We start from the raw sequence: 14,561 nt of genomic DNA on the forward strand, positions 1-14,561 counted from the left end.
ATTATTCAAGTACTCTTTGCCAACTTACACAGCTGAAAGTGAACACTTTTTTCGTAGCTGTTCTTACCAACCTCATCGCATTCGCCATTCTTTCGATCCTAACCAGCCTCGTAACCCCAACTGAGGTAGCAAATAAAATGGATGATGCTCCACCGCCGTCGAAGAAGAGCACCACACTCTCCGTGGACCGCGCTGCTTTCCTGCTGCTGCGTGTTAAGAAGGCATTCAAGAAGAAACGACAGCAGCGCAAGGAAAAACAGTAAGTTGCTATTTGCTAAGTATGTACATTAGACTGCATCACCAAAAAACAAATTCAAAATATTTTGGTGGACGTCTAAAAATATAATAGATTTTATAATTCCAATGGAAAAACAGTACCGTTTTTTTTTTGTATGGGGAGTGATGCAGTCTAATGTACATATATATGTATGCCCCGCCAATAATAATTACAAATCCGCCCCGTATTGACGAATTCTTTTTTTTAGTATTTAATTTAGGTAATTTTTTATGAAAATATAGTTTATTCTTTAAGAAAAACTGTATCATTCCAAATTTCAAACTTTGTGCAAGAACTAGAAAAATTCTGCAAAGTTTCATCTAAATGTCGAGCTTTTTAATACGATTTTTTCTTAATATTTTTAGTATGTTGTTTTAGAACCCAGTAGATAAATTTTAATATAATAAAGTGCGAGTGTGAAACTACGGAAAAGTTTTGCTGATTGTTGATATTTTGTTTTGCTGACAGTGTCACGTATTTTCTATGTTTTATACCAAAAAAAAAACCGTTTGCAATTAACAGTACACTAAATTTAATTTTTTCCGAAAGTGCTGTCAAACCATTTGAGCGTTGCCATGTGACCGGATTTTCTGCGTATTTGTGTAAAAGTATAAATATGTTAAAATCACAATTAATTGTAAATGTTTCCGGTAAAAGCGAACTTTATTTGCGCGCATTCACGAGACATCGCCTATCTGCATACGTGTACGTGGCTTACCGAAATCACAACATACCAAATCAGCGCCGGAGCGTGAGCTCGAAATTGTGCACGCCCAAATATGATAGACATTTTGTTTTATTATATTATATATTGTTTATAAATGAATTATATTTTTACAAATCATATGTTTTGAGTCATACGTTTTTGAGAAAAATACACCGTAGTAATTTTAAAATTTCAAAATTACATTTCTCGACTGAAAAATAAGCTATTCGAGCTAACTCGACGGCATTTAGCAATTAAGAAAAAGAAAAGTGTGCCTTAAAAAATAACGAAATGGCAAGTAACTCAAAGTCTGTAACTCTGCATTTCACAATTTTCAAAATTTTCCGTTTATCGCATATAAGTTTTGAAGCATTTAATTTTAAAAACTTTTTTAGAATGTATTGTATTCTACAAACAATTACGAATAATTTCATACCTTAGCAAGAGGTGTGCTTTCAGAATAAACTTACTTTTAAAGATAAAATATTGTGCGATTTTGAGCATAATTTTTATTCCAAAAACACCTTAATTGAAGGCACATTTGGAAAATACGTCGAAACGATCTAAATCTTTGTTTAACTGCTAGTCCTTATAAAATTACACATACTTGTGAAATGCTTCAAAAAATTTGTCTCTAGAAGTGTGTAAAAAACCCGATTTAGTACCTTTAATTATGCTCCTTCTTGTAGTCAAAATATTGCGTGGGTGGTATCAAATGAAATTTTTTTCGACAAAGGTTCTGATAGTTGCTCTTACTTAATTGGAACCTCTTAAATTCAATGGCGTCCCCAGTTTTGCCCGATTCTCTCCACTTTTGGAGATAGCGGTACTTGAAACTTTGCTTAAATTTGAACTATTTGATAAAAAAAAAACTCCCTAAGTTTTGAAGATATTTTACCAAAATTTTGCACACGCTTGTATTTTAACATTCACTTCACTATGTCATAAAATCATCGAAATCGGTTCACTCTCAAATCTAGCTCCCATACAACTGAATGTCCAGAGACGTTGTTTTGCGGTATAACTCCTCCAATTAAGGTAAACATTTAGTATAGGTTCACTTTAACATATATCACGCATAGAATATATTATTCAGATATGACATTAGAGTTATAGCGCAAAAACACCTATCTGAGTAATCAGTTGTATTGGAGCTATAAGTTAAAGTGCACCCATTTCGATAATTTTAAGGAATAATTAAGGTATTATTAAAAACCTGTTATGTGCAAAATTTTAGTAAAATAACTTCAAAACTGAGGGAGTTATTTATAAGATAGTTAAAATTTAATCAAAGTTTCAAATACCGTTATCTCGAAAACCGGAGCCAATCCGGTAAAACGGGGCCATTGCCATTGAATTTCGAACAGCCCAATTAAGCGAGTTCAACTTTCAAAATCTTTTCTTAAAATTTACAACTTGAACAATGTAATTTGAACCCAGCTTATTCTTTTGTTTTCTATTTATTTCATGTTTATTCCTCGTCTAACTTTTGAAGCACTTGATGAAAATGAATTACACTTATATTAATCGATTTATTAAGAGAGTACGAATAAAATGATATATAAAACATAGGTGTGCTCACAAATTTAAAAATAAAATTTTTTTTTTGGAGATTGTAGGTACTTATTTTTTAGATTTGTCCATATGTATATTGATACACTTATTCTGGTGCAGTGATTTTCGTTTTAAATTTAAAAGAAACAATTTGTTTTAAATGAAATTTTTCGTTGATTTTACTGTAACTAAAATTTTGGATAAGACGAAAACTTTGTGTTAACCAAAAACTTATGATTTTCTTTCAATTAACCGAGTGCTTAGGAAAGCCGATGCTTCAAAATATGTAGATAATAAACTTGTTTGTATTCTTCTTTTACGATTCATTTATTTTTATTGCCGTTTTTCCAAGTGATAGAATTTTCATCATCTTCAAGATGGATGACCCCTGTTTGGTAAACTCTAAAAAATCTGTTTAAAAATGCGACTATAAATCGAGTATATTTTTGTAAATTTTTTAAATTTTTTGGTAAATTTACACTATGAATATGTATTTTTCTCGTTTACACATTTTCGTGTGTAAAAATCCTTTTCGTTAGCGACTTTATACAATTCTGCGGGTGAAATCAAACAGCAGATGTGTATTTTGTAGCTTAAATACACCTTCGTCGGAAATTTACGCACACCACAGCAGCTAAATTACACTCTAAAAAGTCCGAAATTTAAACAAACTTTTGAATAATCGAGCATGTAATTTCGCGGATAATAAGGTAGGAAATCAGTAACCTACCTTGCAGGTAGGAGATTTACACACTTTTTTTTAGAGTGTACCCTTCCTGGTTATAGTTGAGCTTGTCTTATCTTTTTTAAATCATAATAAAAATACAACCGCTAAATAAATAAAGTAAACTCCCATTTTATCTCATTGATTCGATACTTTTTCTCATGCTTTAAGTCGAATGAAAAATATAGAGTTAAGCATGTTTTCCTCGCCTTCCACTTTTCGAAGAATTCTCCGGCGAAATCAAGCTGCGAAGTATACTTTGCTTTTAATTTCTCAAAATTGTGAGCAAGCACTGTTTGTTAATATCCATTTGAGTAAATACATATATTGCTTGGTCCGAAAGGACGTGCATGGCAGCAATTGCTTTTGCATACCAAAAAAGTGCAACAAATTTCCTTTTATTTAATAAATGATCAACTAACAATTAGATTACTGCGTTTCATTACGGTAGTATGACTTTACTAAGTTTACTTGATTTCAGCATTATTTGTTATAAAATATGCTTTTAGAGTTGAAATGCGAATTAAATTCGTCGATTTATTTATTAATTGCTCGTTTAAACTTGCATGCTTGTATACATGTATGTATATGAATATAGATATTTTTATTCGTTTAATTTCTAACAATTCCTTCAAATATTCAAATTCTCTAAGGACTTTAAACTTTTTCATTTCATTTCATTTCATTTCATTTATTTTTTTACCGTTCGATGTGAAATGTTGTTGCTGAATGGCCACAACAAAGTCTACCCGTCAGTCAGCCTGACTGCTTGTCTTCGTAGCCCATTTACTGAGCTGTTATTTTTCCACTTCATTGACTTTCTGGGGTTTTGCGCAGCATCTTTTCAACCGGCTTGCAGGCTTGCCAACCACGATATTCACCAACTTAGCATTTTAACGCACAATGCAACCAAAGGACAGGCGAGGATAAATTAAGATGGTGGCAGGAAAAGACAAAACATTCTATTAAAGTTCGATTTTTCGATTTCTATTCCTCTAGCAGAGGAACGCATTGCCTGTTCGCAAGTACATATATGTATAAACAACGTAAAGGAGGATTTCTGGGTTAGACTGAAGAACGGATGATCGGATACTTTAAGTCACTCGCGCGGCTTTGAATGGTAATAAAAAATCTGGCTTTTATGGTTTTATTTTTTTCGGTATTGAGCACGATGTCAAAAGGAGGGTTTTGTTTGGTAAAAATTCTGTGATTTTCGGTGGCCGATTTCAACATCAACTTGCATTTGTGGACTATTTTTGAAAAATTGCTAGTGGTTTCCATAACTTTTAGACCAGGTTGATTGTGGCCGCAGGCTCCGGTCATGTCGACGCCAGTGAACATGTCGAAGTGAATTGAGTTGAGTTGAGTTAAGATGAAGTGAATTGAAGTGAAGTGAGTTTCCGTTGAAACACAATGCCACGAACGTCGAATTTTCGCCCAGTAGAGCGGCCACGTCAGCCACTTTCGCCCAAAAATTTCGCTAAGTAAAACACAACTACGGCGACAACGAATTGAGCTACTTATGGCAAGGTACAATTAAAATTTTTACCAACAACAAGATTATTAATTTTTAACAAAAACTAATACATTATTTTTTAATTTCGATTTAAAAACCTGAGAATTTTTAGCATATGGCCATAATGGATCGTATTTTGCAGCTGCCGCCGGCAGCGTCGCGAATAGTCGTCGGCCGAAATTCGTCGTTTGCTTTGGTGGTGCGCATTCTCATATACGTCAGTGTGTTTGAATTTTTACAGCGAATATTAGTGGCGAAGAATTCAACGGCATTGTGTTTCAACGGTAAGGTGAGTTAAGTGGGGAAGAGTTGAACAAAGCACCATGCATAACATCTTTACTTTTATTTTAACCTTAACCTTTATCTTTCTTCTTCTACATACTCAACTTTACCCTCTTTCTTGCATAATTCTGTGCACTTGACAAATTGTCACGCTTGACAAAAATTTAGTGAAATACAGACAAATCTTAGCGGCATAGTTTTAGGCGCAAATGTTTGACAAATATTAAGTCAAGGTTGATTATATGTCAGGTGCGCAGAATTTTGCGGTTAATCTACATAAACCTTATTCCTAATATTTTCTTTAACTCAGTATCACTATTAAAGCACACATTTAGGAGACATTTCTACCCCAACCATGTACATGTATGATATTTGTATTGGTGTCACTTTTGAAAAGATTTCTACGCTTCAATTTTATTTAATTTGAAATTTCAGTAACCCTCTGCACATCATCATAAAAGTACATATCTAATGATGTATAATTCTCTATACCTTAGAAGTATAGTATGGCCGTAAAACTTGTATATCGTCACTGAAATGCAAAAAGTCGTAACTTATAAAAAATTCAAAATTTACTTTTTGTTTGCTATGATGAATTCCATCGAATTACAACTCCCCACATCACTTTATAACAAAAAAAAAATTAAAAATAGGCACGACTTTCTCCATTTCAGTGATGATGTTGTAACATTATTTTGCATTTCAGGTGACGATATGTACTTTTATGTTATTGTATAGTTTTAGGCAGGCTCATAATAAACTATTTATTTGTAAGTTTTATTTGTTGCCTTTTCCATTTATCATAAAAAAACAAAATCGTGCTACAAAACTTAATAACACCATTGAAAAAATAAAATAAAATTAGTTTGCTAGAAGATGCAATTGACAGATCGCTAGCTTAGAGTGCAAAGTTGCAGAGTCCATTCTTGTTTAATTTTTTGGTAGCCGTTTCGGCATACTTTGGAAAAAGATATTCTTCCAGCAAGCGAGCATTAACCAGTTGTATGTTTAGTTTTTGTTCAATAATAAAGACATTCTTTTTTAAGCCGGGCGGATTTCGAAAAAAAAACTATGTCATGTCTCCGATTCGCTTCAATTTTTTATTTTGATCAATCAAAAAAAATTTGCAATAAAATCTGCGTTTTGCTAATTTTAGTCCTGCAATTGCCACGCCCATTTCTAGGGGTTTGTAGCCTTAAAGAAATATCTTGCCATACAAATACTATATCTGAATGGTATTCTATCGGAAGTCGCAATAAAATTTTAATTTTGTGCAAAATCCGATGTTAACACCTTACCAAATATATCTTAACATAAGTATTGGAAAAAAAACATCTCATCATAAAGAGAAACATTTTAAAATAATTCTTGAAAAACTACCATTTTTTTAACCACATTTTTTATAGATAATTAAACGAGGATTACGGTGGTATAATTTTAAATCCCTAATTTACTGGTCTTCACTATGCAAATCAACTACAAAAAGTTCCACTGTTAATAGCTAAGTTAGCTTTAGGACAATCTTGACCTTCTTATATATAGAAATGTTAAGCCCGTTTCTTTAGCTTTAAACAACGTTAAGATGAAGCCTCTACGATGAGCAGAACCCTAGATATAACGATTTGAAGAAGTACATGATTAGTCAGAATCACGAAAAAATGCAAACTTTGATATTTCCAAAGAAAAAAGCAAAAAAAAATCCTCGAATACGTGTTAGCTTATTTCATGTATGTATGTACCCATAAAAAAAATTTAGGCCAATCGAAAGTGTGACACCAGATTTGCTGTCCGATATGAAAACGAATGTCTCAATAAATAATTTTATAGTCGTTTATCTCGAATTGTATAGAGAATTTTGGAAAATTACGTTCTTTAAACAAGGGATGATTTACAAGCAGATGAATTTCAAAACGTCAGCTATTGCAGTCGTTTTTATGTGTTCTAATGAAACCTTCATTTATCAATTTATTAAGTAATAAAAAACAGCAGAGGAACCGTAACAACTCCTCAACATTGCTGGCTTCGAACTGTTTATAAGTTACCGTCGCCATTTATGTACATACACAACTGATTTTCTTATTGTCAATATAAATTTTCTTACTCATATTACAACAGCTAATGATGATGCTGTTTTGTTGTCTTTGCTGTTGCTGTTGCTCTACGTCCGCCATAGCGGTAATCCATGTCATAGCCTCAGTTCAATGCCATCTAAAATAATTATGACAAATCGTTGGCTGTGATGATGGAAATGCGTAAAGTATTCGCAAGCTAAAGCGAAAAAGAATACGCACGTACTTGCTTTAAAGAACTGTCAGACGTGGCAATGCAAAATATTTCGAAAAAGGCTGTTAAATTGAGAAATTTCAAAAAGTAGTTGCATAAGCAGTCACACCTTGCAATAAAGTGTCTTTCGAAAATTGTTTTATATTTCCAAAAACACTTTTTGGCTGTTCACACAAGAAATGAAATTTTGACAGTCTTTACCGATACTTAAATGCAACCGTGAGCCGCGTTACTATTTGTTTGTTATATCTCTTGGTTATAATATACTTTGTTTTCAATTTGTTAATTTTTTATTGATAACTTGACAATAAAATTCCGAAAGATAATTAATTGCAAGCATTTCTGGTATTTTATTTGTTCTCACAAATTGCGATGTACCTATTACACGGCAACACTTGAATGGTTTGAAGGCACATTATTTTATTTTTAAAACTGATTACCAAAAAGTGAAAAAAGGTCCTTTTAGGTGTTTGCATGTACAAATAAAAATTCTCTTTTTCATTTTGACTTCGAATTGCGTGGAAAAGTTGGAAATAATGCCACGTCTGACACACTCTTTATACGCCCATTTATAGTAATTTGATGATAGTGGCGCATCACAATACATGGGAAAACCTGCGCTCAAAAAATTTTCTATAATTGGCATTATGCATTGGAGAATTTAATATTGTTCTATAAGAAATACTTGAAGCTTTAATACAGAGCACTTTTTCATAACGATGCTCCGGTTTATCTATGAAATGCATTCTATTTTTACAGTAAAATTGTTATTTTAATAGCTTCCTTCATTAGTTGTCTTCTCTCTTACTTTTACTTATTATTTGACGACTTGGGTTTTTTTAGCAGTCACACCACAACGGGCCTCCGCCTTTACATGACTTCTTCAAAGAACAACGTAATGGTGTAAACCGTGTTTTAAAAAGTGCTTTTAACCCGGCCCTAAGGCTTATACTTATAAGCATTCACATAGCTATGTTCAGCTATGTAAGTACTGAAGAGCTGCTCAAAATCTTCTAAAAGGCACACTAAGGGCCAGTTCCAAATGAATATTTAAATAGGCACTTAATTTTAATTTTGGATTGTTATTTAAATGCCATTTAACTTTCCTTGGGTTTAAGATCAACTTAATTTAAATATGCCAAACAAGTGGCAACACTATTACTTGCACCTTGAAATTGTTGTTGCATTTGCTTGTTTGTTTGCATTTGGTACTGAACAGCTGATTTTTCTTTGGCAAGATTGATAAAAAAAAACCTACCTATCAATAGTTGTGTTTAATGAGACCGAAAAATGTTCAGATCAGCTCAAGTTAGAGCAGAATCGAGCAGATGTCAAAAAAACAATAGAGCAAGTTAAAGCAACTCAGTTCACAAATCTCATGAAACACTTTTCAGGCAGAAATTCTCAAAACGGCTGCTTGCTCTAAGTTACTCAATCAAAAAAGCTGGGGCAGAAAATCGTGCTCTAAGTTGCTCTGGTTCCACTTAGCGCAGGCTCATGAATCAAAAACTAGAGTAAATTAGAGCAAGAAAAATCCTCATGAAACACAATTTTTTGAGATATCTTAATCTGGCGTAACCTAGAGCGGCTCATTAAACACAACTAATCTTGGTGGTTTGGTACAGAGACAGGGTTGCATATCTCATATTTAAATAGCCAATACCTCACAGGTGGTCCGATCCGATCATTGCATTATGAAGAAATTAACGATAATCTGAAATTTGTATATGAGAATTGGAGTCGGTTTTGTTTTTTGCTTAAAAATTACTGCTTGTCTTTGTAGAATAAAAAAAATTTAGATGTTTTAAAAAAATACTAAATTTCCAATTTCCGGCAGAAAATTTTGAATTGCCCTCCTTATTAGTTCTCTCAACGAAGTATCTAAATGAATAATAAAAAACCGCCTACTTTATATTTATATATGTTTTTAATTTTGGCTCATTCCACGGTAATCGATACCAAATGAAACGAAAATAATCTTCAGAATTTGAGTGTATTATTTCTAGTAAGAGTAAATAAATCTAACTTTCACGACTCAAAGGTAAAATTTCGAAATTTATCTCAAAATCTGATTTTTTTTAGTTTTAGTTTTAGTTGTCTTCTTCTTCTTTATTGGAGCTGTAACCGCCTAAGCGATTTTGGCCGAGTCCAAAACAGCACGCCAGTCATTTCTCTTCTGTGCGAAGTGACGCCAATTGGAAATTCCAAGAGAAGCCAAGTCCTTTTCACCTGGTCTTTCCCTCTCAGTGGGGGCCTTCCTCTCCTTCTGCTACCACCAGCGGGTTCCGAGTTGAATACTTTCAGAGCAGGAGCATTTCTGTCCATTCGAACGACATAGCCAAGCCAGCGGAGCCGCTAAATTTTAATTCGCTGCACTATGTCTATATCGCCGTAAAGCTCATACACCTCATCGTTAAATCGTCTGCGGTATTCGCCATCGCCAACGCGTAAAGGTCCGTAAATCTTTCGCAGAATCTTTCTCTCAAAAACTCCAAAAGCCGCTTCATCAGATGTTTTCGTTGTCCATGCTTCTGCGCCATATACCAGCAGAAGCATGAGGAGTGGACTGATAGAGTGTGATCTTTGTACGACGAGAGAGGCCTTTACTTCTCAATTGCCTACTCAGCCCAAAGTAGCACTTGTTGGCAGAAGCGATTCTCCGTTGGATTTCAAGGCTGGCATTATTATTGGTTTTAATGCTGGTTCCCAAATAAACGAAGTCGTCTACTTTCTCAAACTTGTAACTGTAAACGGTGACGTGGGTGTCAAGATGCGTATGCTCTGACTGTTCGTGTGATGACAGGAGATACTTCGTTTTGTCCTCGTTCTCCACCAAGCCCATTCGCTTTGCTTCTCTATCCAATCCCGAGAAGGCAGAACAGACGTAGCCCTAGTTTTGCAGATAATATCGATGTCGTCTGCATACGCCAGCAATTTTACGCTCTTGTAAAGTATTGTGCCTGAGCGGTTCAGATCTGCGGCTCTTATTATCTTCTCCAACATCAGATTAAAGAAATCACTCGAGCGGGAGTCACCTTGGGAGTTTAGGGTGTACCATTTACAAACTTATATCCTCGATGTTTTGCAACACCGCCCATCGACCAGTTGCGAAACCGCGTAAATCGCCATTGTGGCAAAAATGAGATTTGGTAACCCTGAACTCCAGGCATCGAGATTTATGCATAAAAATCGTTATTAAAACAACAGATTTGTAAAATAATAGCTAGAGAAAATACCGCCTATCAAGGCAATGCCTTCAAAGAATAAACCGTTTTTTCGCCCTCCTGTATGATTTGAGTGTAAGATAGGCGGTTTTGCAATTGGGTGAGGGGCGGTTTTGCAGAGAGAGAGGATAATTTTCTTCAAAATTTACAGTACTGATTTTCGTAGTCTATTGTCTTTTGTTTTTGTTGTTTTTGCATTGTTTAATCGGTCCATGGAGAGAAAAATTCTTTAGCATTGTAACAGTGTAATTTTTAAGTTTTTCGGGCAAGTACTAAATATTTTATTATATACTAGCTGTACCCTGCCACGCTTTGCTGTGGCATATTTTTGTTACATGAATGTGAAGCGATTAACGAAACAAAGCATACCGTCGGCTTAGAGTGTAAACCTGCTAAATCCGTTTTTTGGCCAAATTGACCTTTTGATGCAGTTCGAAGGAGTAGGCGATTCCGCAGTTGGCAAGCAAAAAAATACGTCAATATAAAAATATAATTGTCAAAAATTGTTTGATGAGTAAAGCTGCTAATGTACAATCAGTTCAAATTCAACTGCTAAATCCAACATATTGTGCTTCTGTCGCTCGATTATTGTTCTATCTTAGAGTATTACTTTATGCGTTTAAGCCAAGCTTTAATTTTTTATATCTCAAGGAAATTATTGTTACTTGTGGAACGAAACAGAAGGAAGATTAAATGCAGAAGAGTTTTCCAGCGTGTGGGTAGATTCGATAAAAAAAAATGTAGTACCAAATAATAGTTCCGGGGAGCCAATTACAGTAATTTTTTATAGCACCGAATGCACATATCAAACCCGAAACAGTATTATGGCTAATGCTTTGTTATCCACAACTATAAATAACAATAGCTGCATTTTTTTTGTAAGCGAGCGACAAAAGAACGCTCAACTCGGGTAAAATTTCCTTTTAGCTACTTAAGCAACCCTGTTGGTAGCTGGCAAGAAAATGTGATTAGTTTAACGGGATTTAGATACAAAAACCAATTTAAATGAGTAATTATGCGAGGTATTTGCGTAATATATATACTCTTTTAAAATATAAGTCACATGTAAAAGGAAGCAAAAATTTCCCTCTCCACTTTCCCATTAACAATTCACAATAGAGCAGTTTTTCCACTTACCAACACTAGCCTTCAGGTCGCGTATTTTTTAACCGATCTGGCTGAGCTCGGATAAATAGCCGAGTTTGTGTTGTTGCTTTGCGTGTATTTCGTCATTTAAGCGAGTGTTCTTTTGTAGCGTGGTTGCAAAAGAATGCACTTAATATCATTATTGAGCAAAAGTTTCTTGAAGTAGGCCATACCCAAATGGAAGCTGATTGTATCCATTCCATTATCGAACGAGCACTAAAGAAAATAGATATCCATGTTCCTGCAGAATACATTGAAGTATGTAGATTAGCTAGAAAAAATCCAAAACCATATGACGTAACTTATCTTAGTCACACGTTCTTTAAAAGCTTTAACACAGTTCAATTCTTTAATAGCATTCGTCCCGGTCGCGGCAAATATGCTGCTAAAGTAACTGATATACGAGCCCTACGGTATACACCAAGTGGCGACATACATTTCAAACTAAGATTCTCCAACGAATGGGAAGTAGTACCGCAAAGAAAATCCCCAGTAGCTGTTTCCTTGCCGTTTTCTCACCCTCCGAATTTATACGAGAGTAGGCGTACGATTGCTCGCAGAAAGTACGAGATCTCCAGTATTTCAAACGATTACTTCCTGAAGATTACCACGCCTACTATAACAATTTACCTCATGATTGAATAATATGTATCATACTTTCTGACATTATTCAGTTCCTACTTAAATTATCTTATATGTGGTCTTTGTACTATTAATTTGAGAGAGGAATACTTCACGTATAGTTACTAAAATATGTTTTATAAACGGAAGAATAAATCTGTTGTATTTATATATATATATATATAATTGTTTTTATATATGGAATACTATTTTAATTAACATTTAAATTGAGCTTGTAATCACAAAAAATAAATTACAAACAATTTTATTCATACAAAAAACCTGCTAAATCCACTTCAATTTTGAAAATACAAAAACTAAAATCTGCTAAGTTAGAAATTCGCCAATAAAACCACAAAAACGTAATTTTTTCATTCGTTCTGGATTAGGGCCATATAACGTCGCGCGATTAACAAACTATATGTAGGATTTGCCCCTTAGACTAAGAGTTAAAGATATATTTAGTTTTTTGCCTCTACAGTAAAATATGTTTTTTGGTCGTTAGCAGGTTTACACTCTAAGGCGACGATACGTTTCATATAAGTTTGATTTTGTAATAAGTACTTGTGTGCACACAATATTTATCGGTTTTCCATATCCGGTTAGCCGACACGGGAACACGCAACATCTGAGAAGCAATCCGCATCTAAATCTAACCGGCCGTTTTCCCGTGCTGGAAAATCTCGCTTGCTAAACGACGCATGCGAGAAACCGCACGTGTAGAGCGCCAAAATTACGAAGCATGCTTTTTCTCGCATACCGAGCGGTATGCGAGCTCTCGCTTGCTTTCAACTGTCATTTTTGTTGTTTGAAAGCTATGTTCTCACTTCGCAGAATTCTTCAGAGTAGCAACATCGTTTATTTTGGAGGCAAATACAAATTTAGAGGCAGCCATTTTTCATTTGAAAATAGTATACATCTCTTTATGCATATTTTCTAATTTTCTCAAACTTTTAAGAGCCTACAAGGCTTGAACCCTCTTGTTTGGCGACATTTTAGTTACAAATGAAAAAGTATGCTGTCAAATGCCCAGTCAAGAAAACTCTATCTCGCTTTCGAGAGAAAACAGCAGAACGCAAGCGAGATTTTCAAGCATGTGGAGACGTCCGGTAAACCACATTTTTCCAAAGGTTCACCTTGAGCATTATTGATAGCGAATGCTGAATGCAATCTTTAAATTGAAATAGTAAGTTAATATAATTTTTGATCGAACCATTGCCAGAATTCATCTGATAAGGAATGTTTTTCTAGTTCCTCCTGGCGCATCCAAGAGGAATTTACCATTTGCATCTTCTTATTTGGCGCTGTTAACCGCATACGCGAATTTCGCCGAGTTCGACAAAGCACGCCAGTTGTTTCTCTCTGTGCCAACTGACACTAATTGGAAATCCCACGTGAAGCCAATTCCTTTCCCACTTGGTCTCTCCATAGCATTAGTGCATCTCTCTTCCTCTGCTACCACCAGCGGATCGCGAGTTGGATGCTTTCAGAACTGGAACGTCGGTTCCTATTCGAATTAATTTGATACCTATTTCATTTAAATTGAGTTAAATTTTCAAACAGGTGGCAACCCTCCCCAAACATATTTTCAGCTGTAAGCCGAAATCTAAATCTAAAGTTTGATACACGAATACCGTATTTCATTTATTTTATCAAAATAACTGAGTTAGAATTTACAAAGATGTGGCAATTTTACTCAAAAATATTTCCAGCAGTTCTCTTTCTTAAACCTCTTAAATTTAATATCTATATTGTAATATATCATTTAGTTTATCAATTAAATTGCGCTAAATTTTTTAACAGTTGGCAACCCTCCTTTAAAATATTTTCGACTGTAAGCTTTCTTAAAACTCTTTAGTTTGAAACCCACATAGCAACATTTCATTTACTTTATCAATCTAACTGACTTAAAATTTTTAAATAGGTGGCAACCCTCCTCAAAAACATTTCAAACTGTAATATTTCTTAAACCTCTTTAATTTGATACCCATATTGTAATATTTCAAAAACGCTGGCCATGCTACAAAGTATTAAATGAACAACAAAATGAACGACTCACAACTGGAACTACCACTTTTATTTTAATTTATATTTTAATAAATAGATGAATAAATACAGTGCTGCTATTTTTCTGAACAACTTGAACTTCATATTTTGAACAATAACTGCACTGTAAAACTAGAATAGAAACTAGTTTTGTCTGTTATTACTCTTCTTTTACCTGCCTT

General features: G+C 34.3%; 1 protein-coding gene across 1 annotated transcript in view; it reads left to right on the forward strand.

The window, feature by feature from the left end:
* The first annotated feature begins 137 nt into the window (after nucleotides 1–137).
* LOC118738280 overlaps nucleotides 138–14,561 on the forward strand; it is a 109,123-nt gene continuing 94,699 nt past the window's right edge. The window contains exon 1 of the mRNA XM_036469204.1: nucleotides 138–259. Within this exon, the coding sequence (XP_036325097.1) occupies nucleotides 138–259 (122 nt within the window). The remainder of the gene's footprint in view (nucleotides 260–14,561) is intronic.

The sequence above is a fragment of the Rhagoletis pomonella genome, unplaced genomic scaffold (assembly GCF_013731165.1).
Source record: "Rhagoletis pomonella isolate Grant_MI unplaced genomic scaffold, Rhpom_1.0 Rhpom_scaffold_00004, whole genome shotgun sequence".
Taxonomy (NCBI): domain Eukaryota; kingdom Metazoa; phylum Arthropoda; class Insecta; order Diptera; family Tephritidae; genus Rhagoletis; species Rhagoletis pomonella.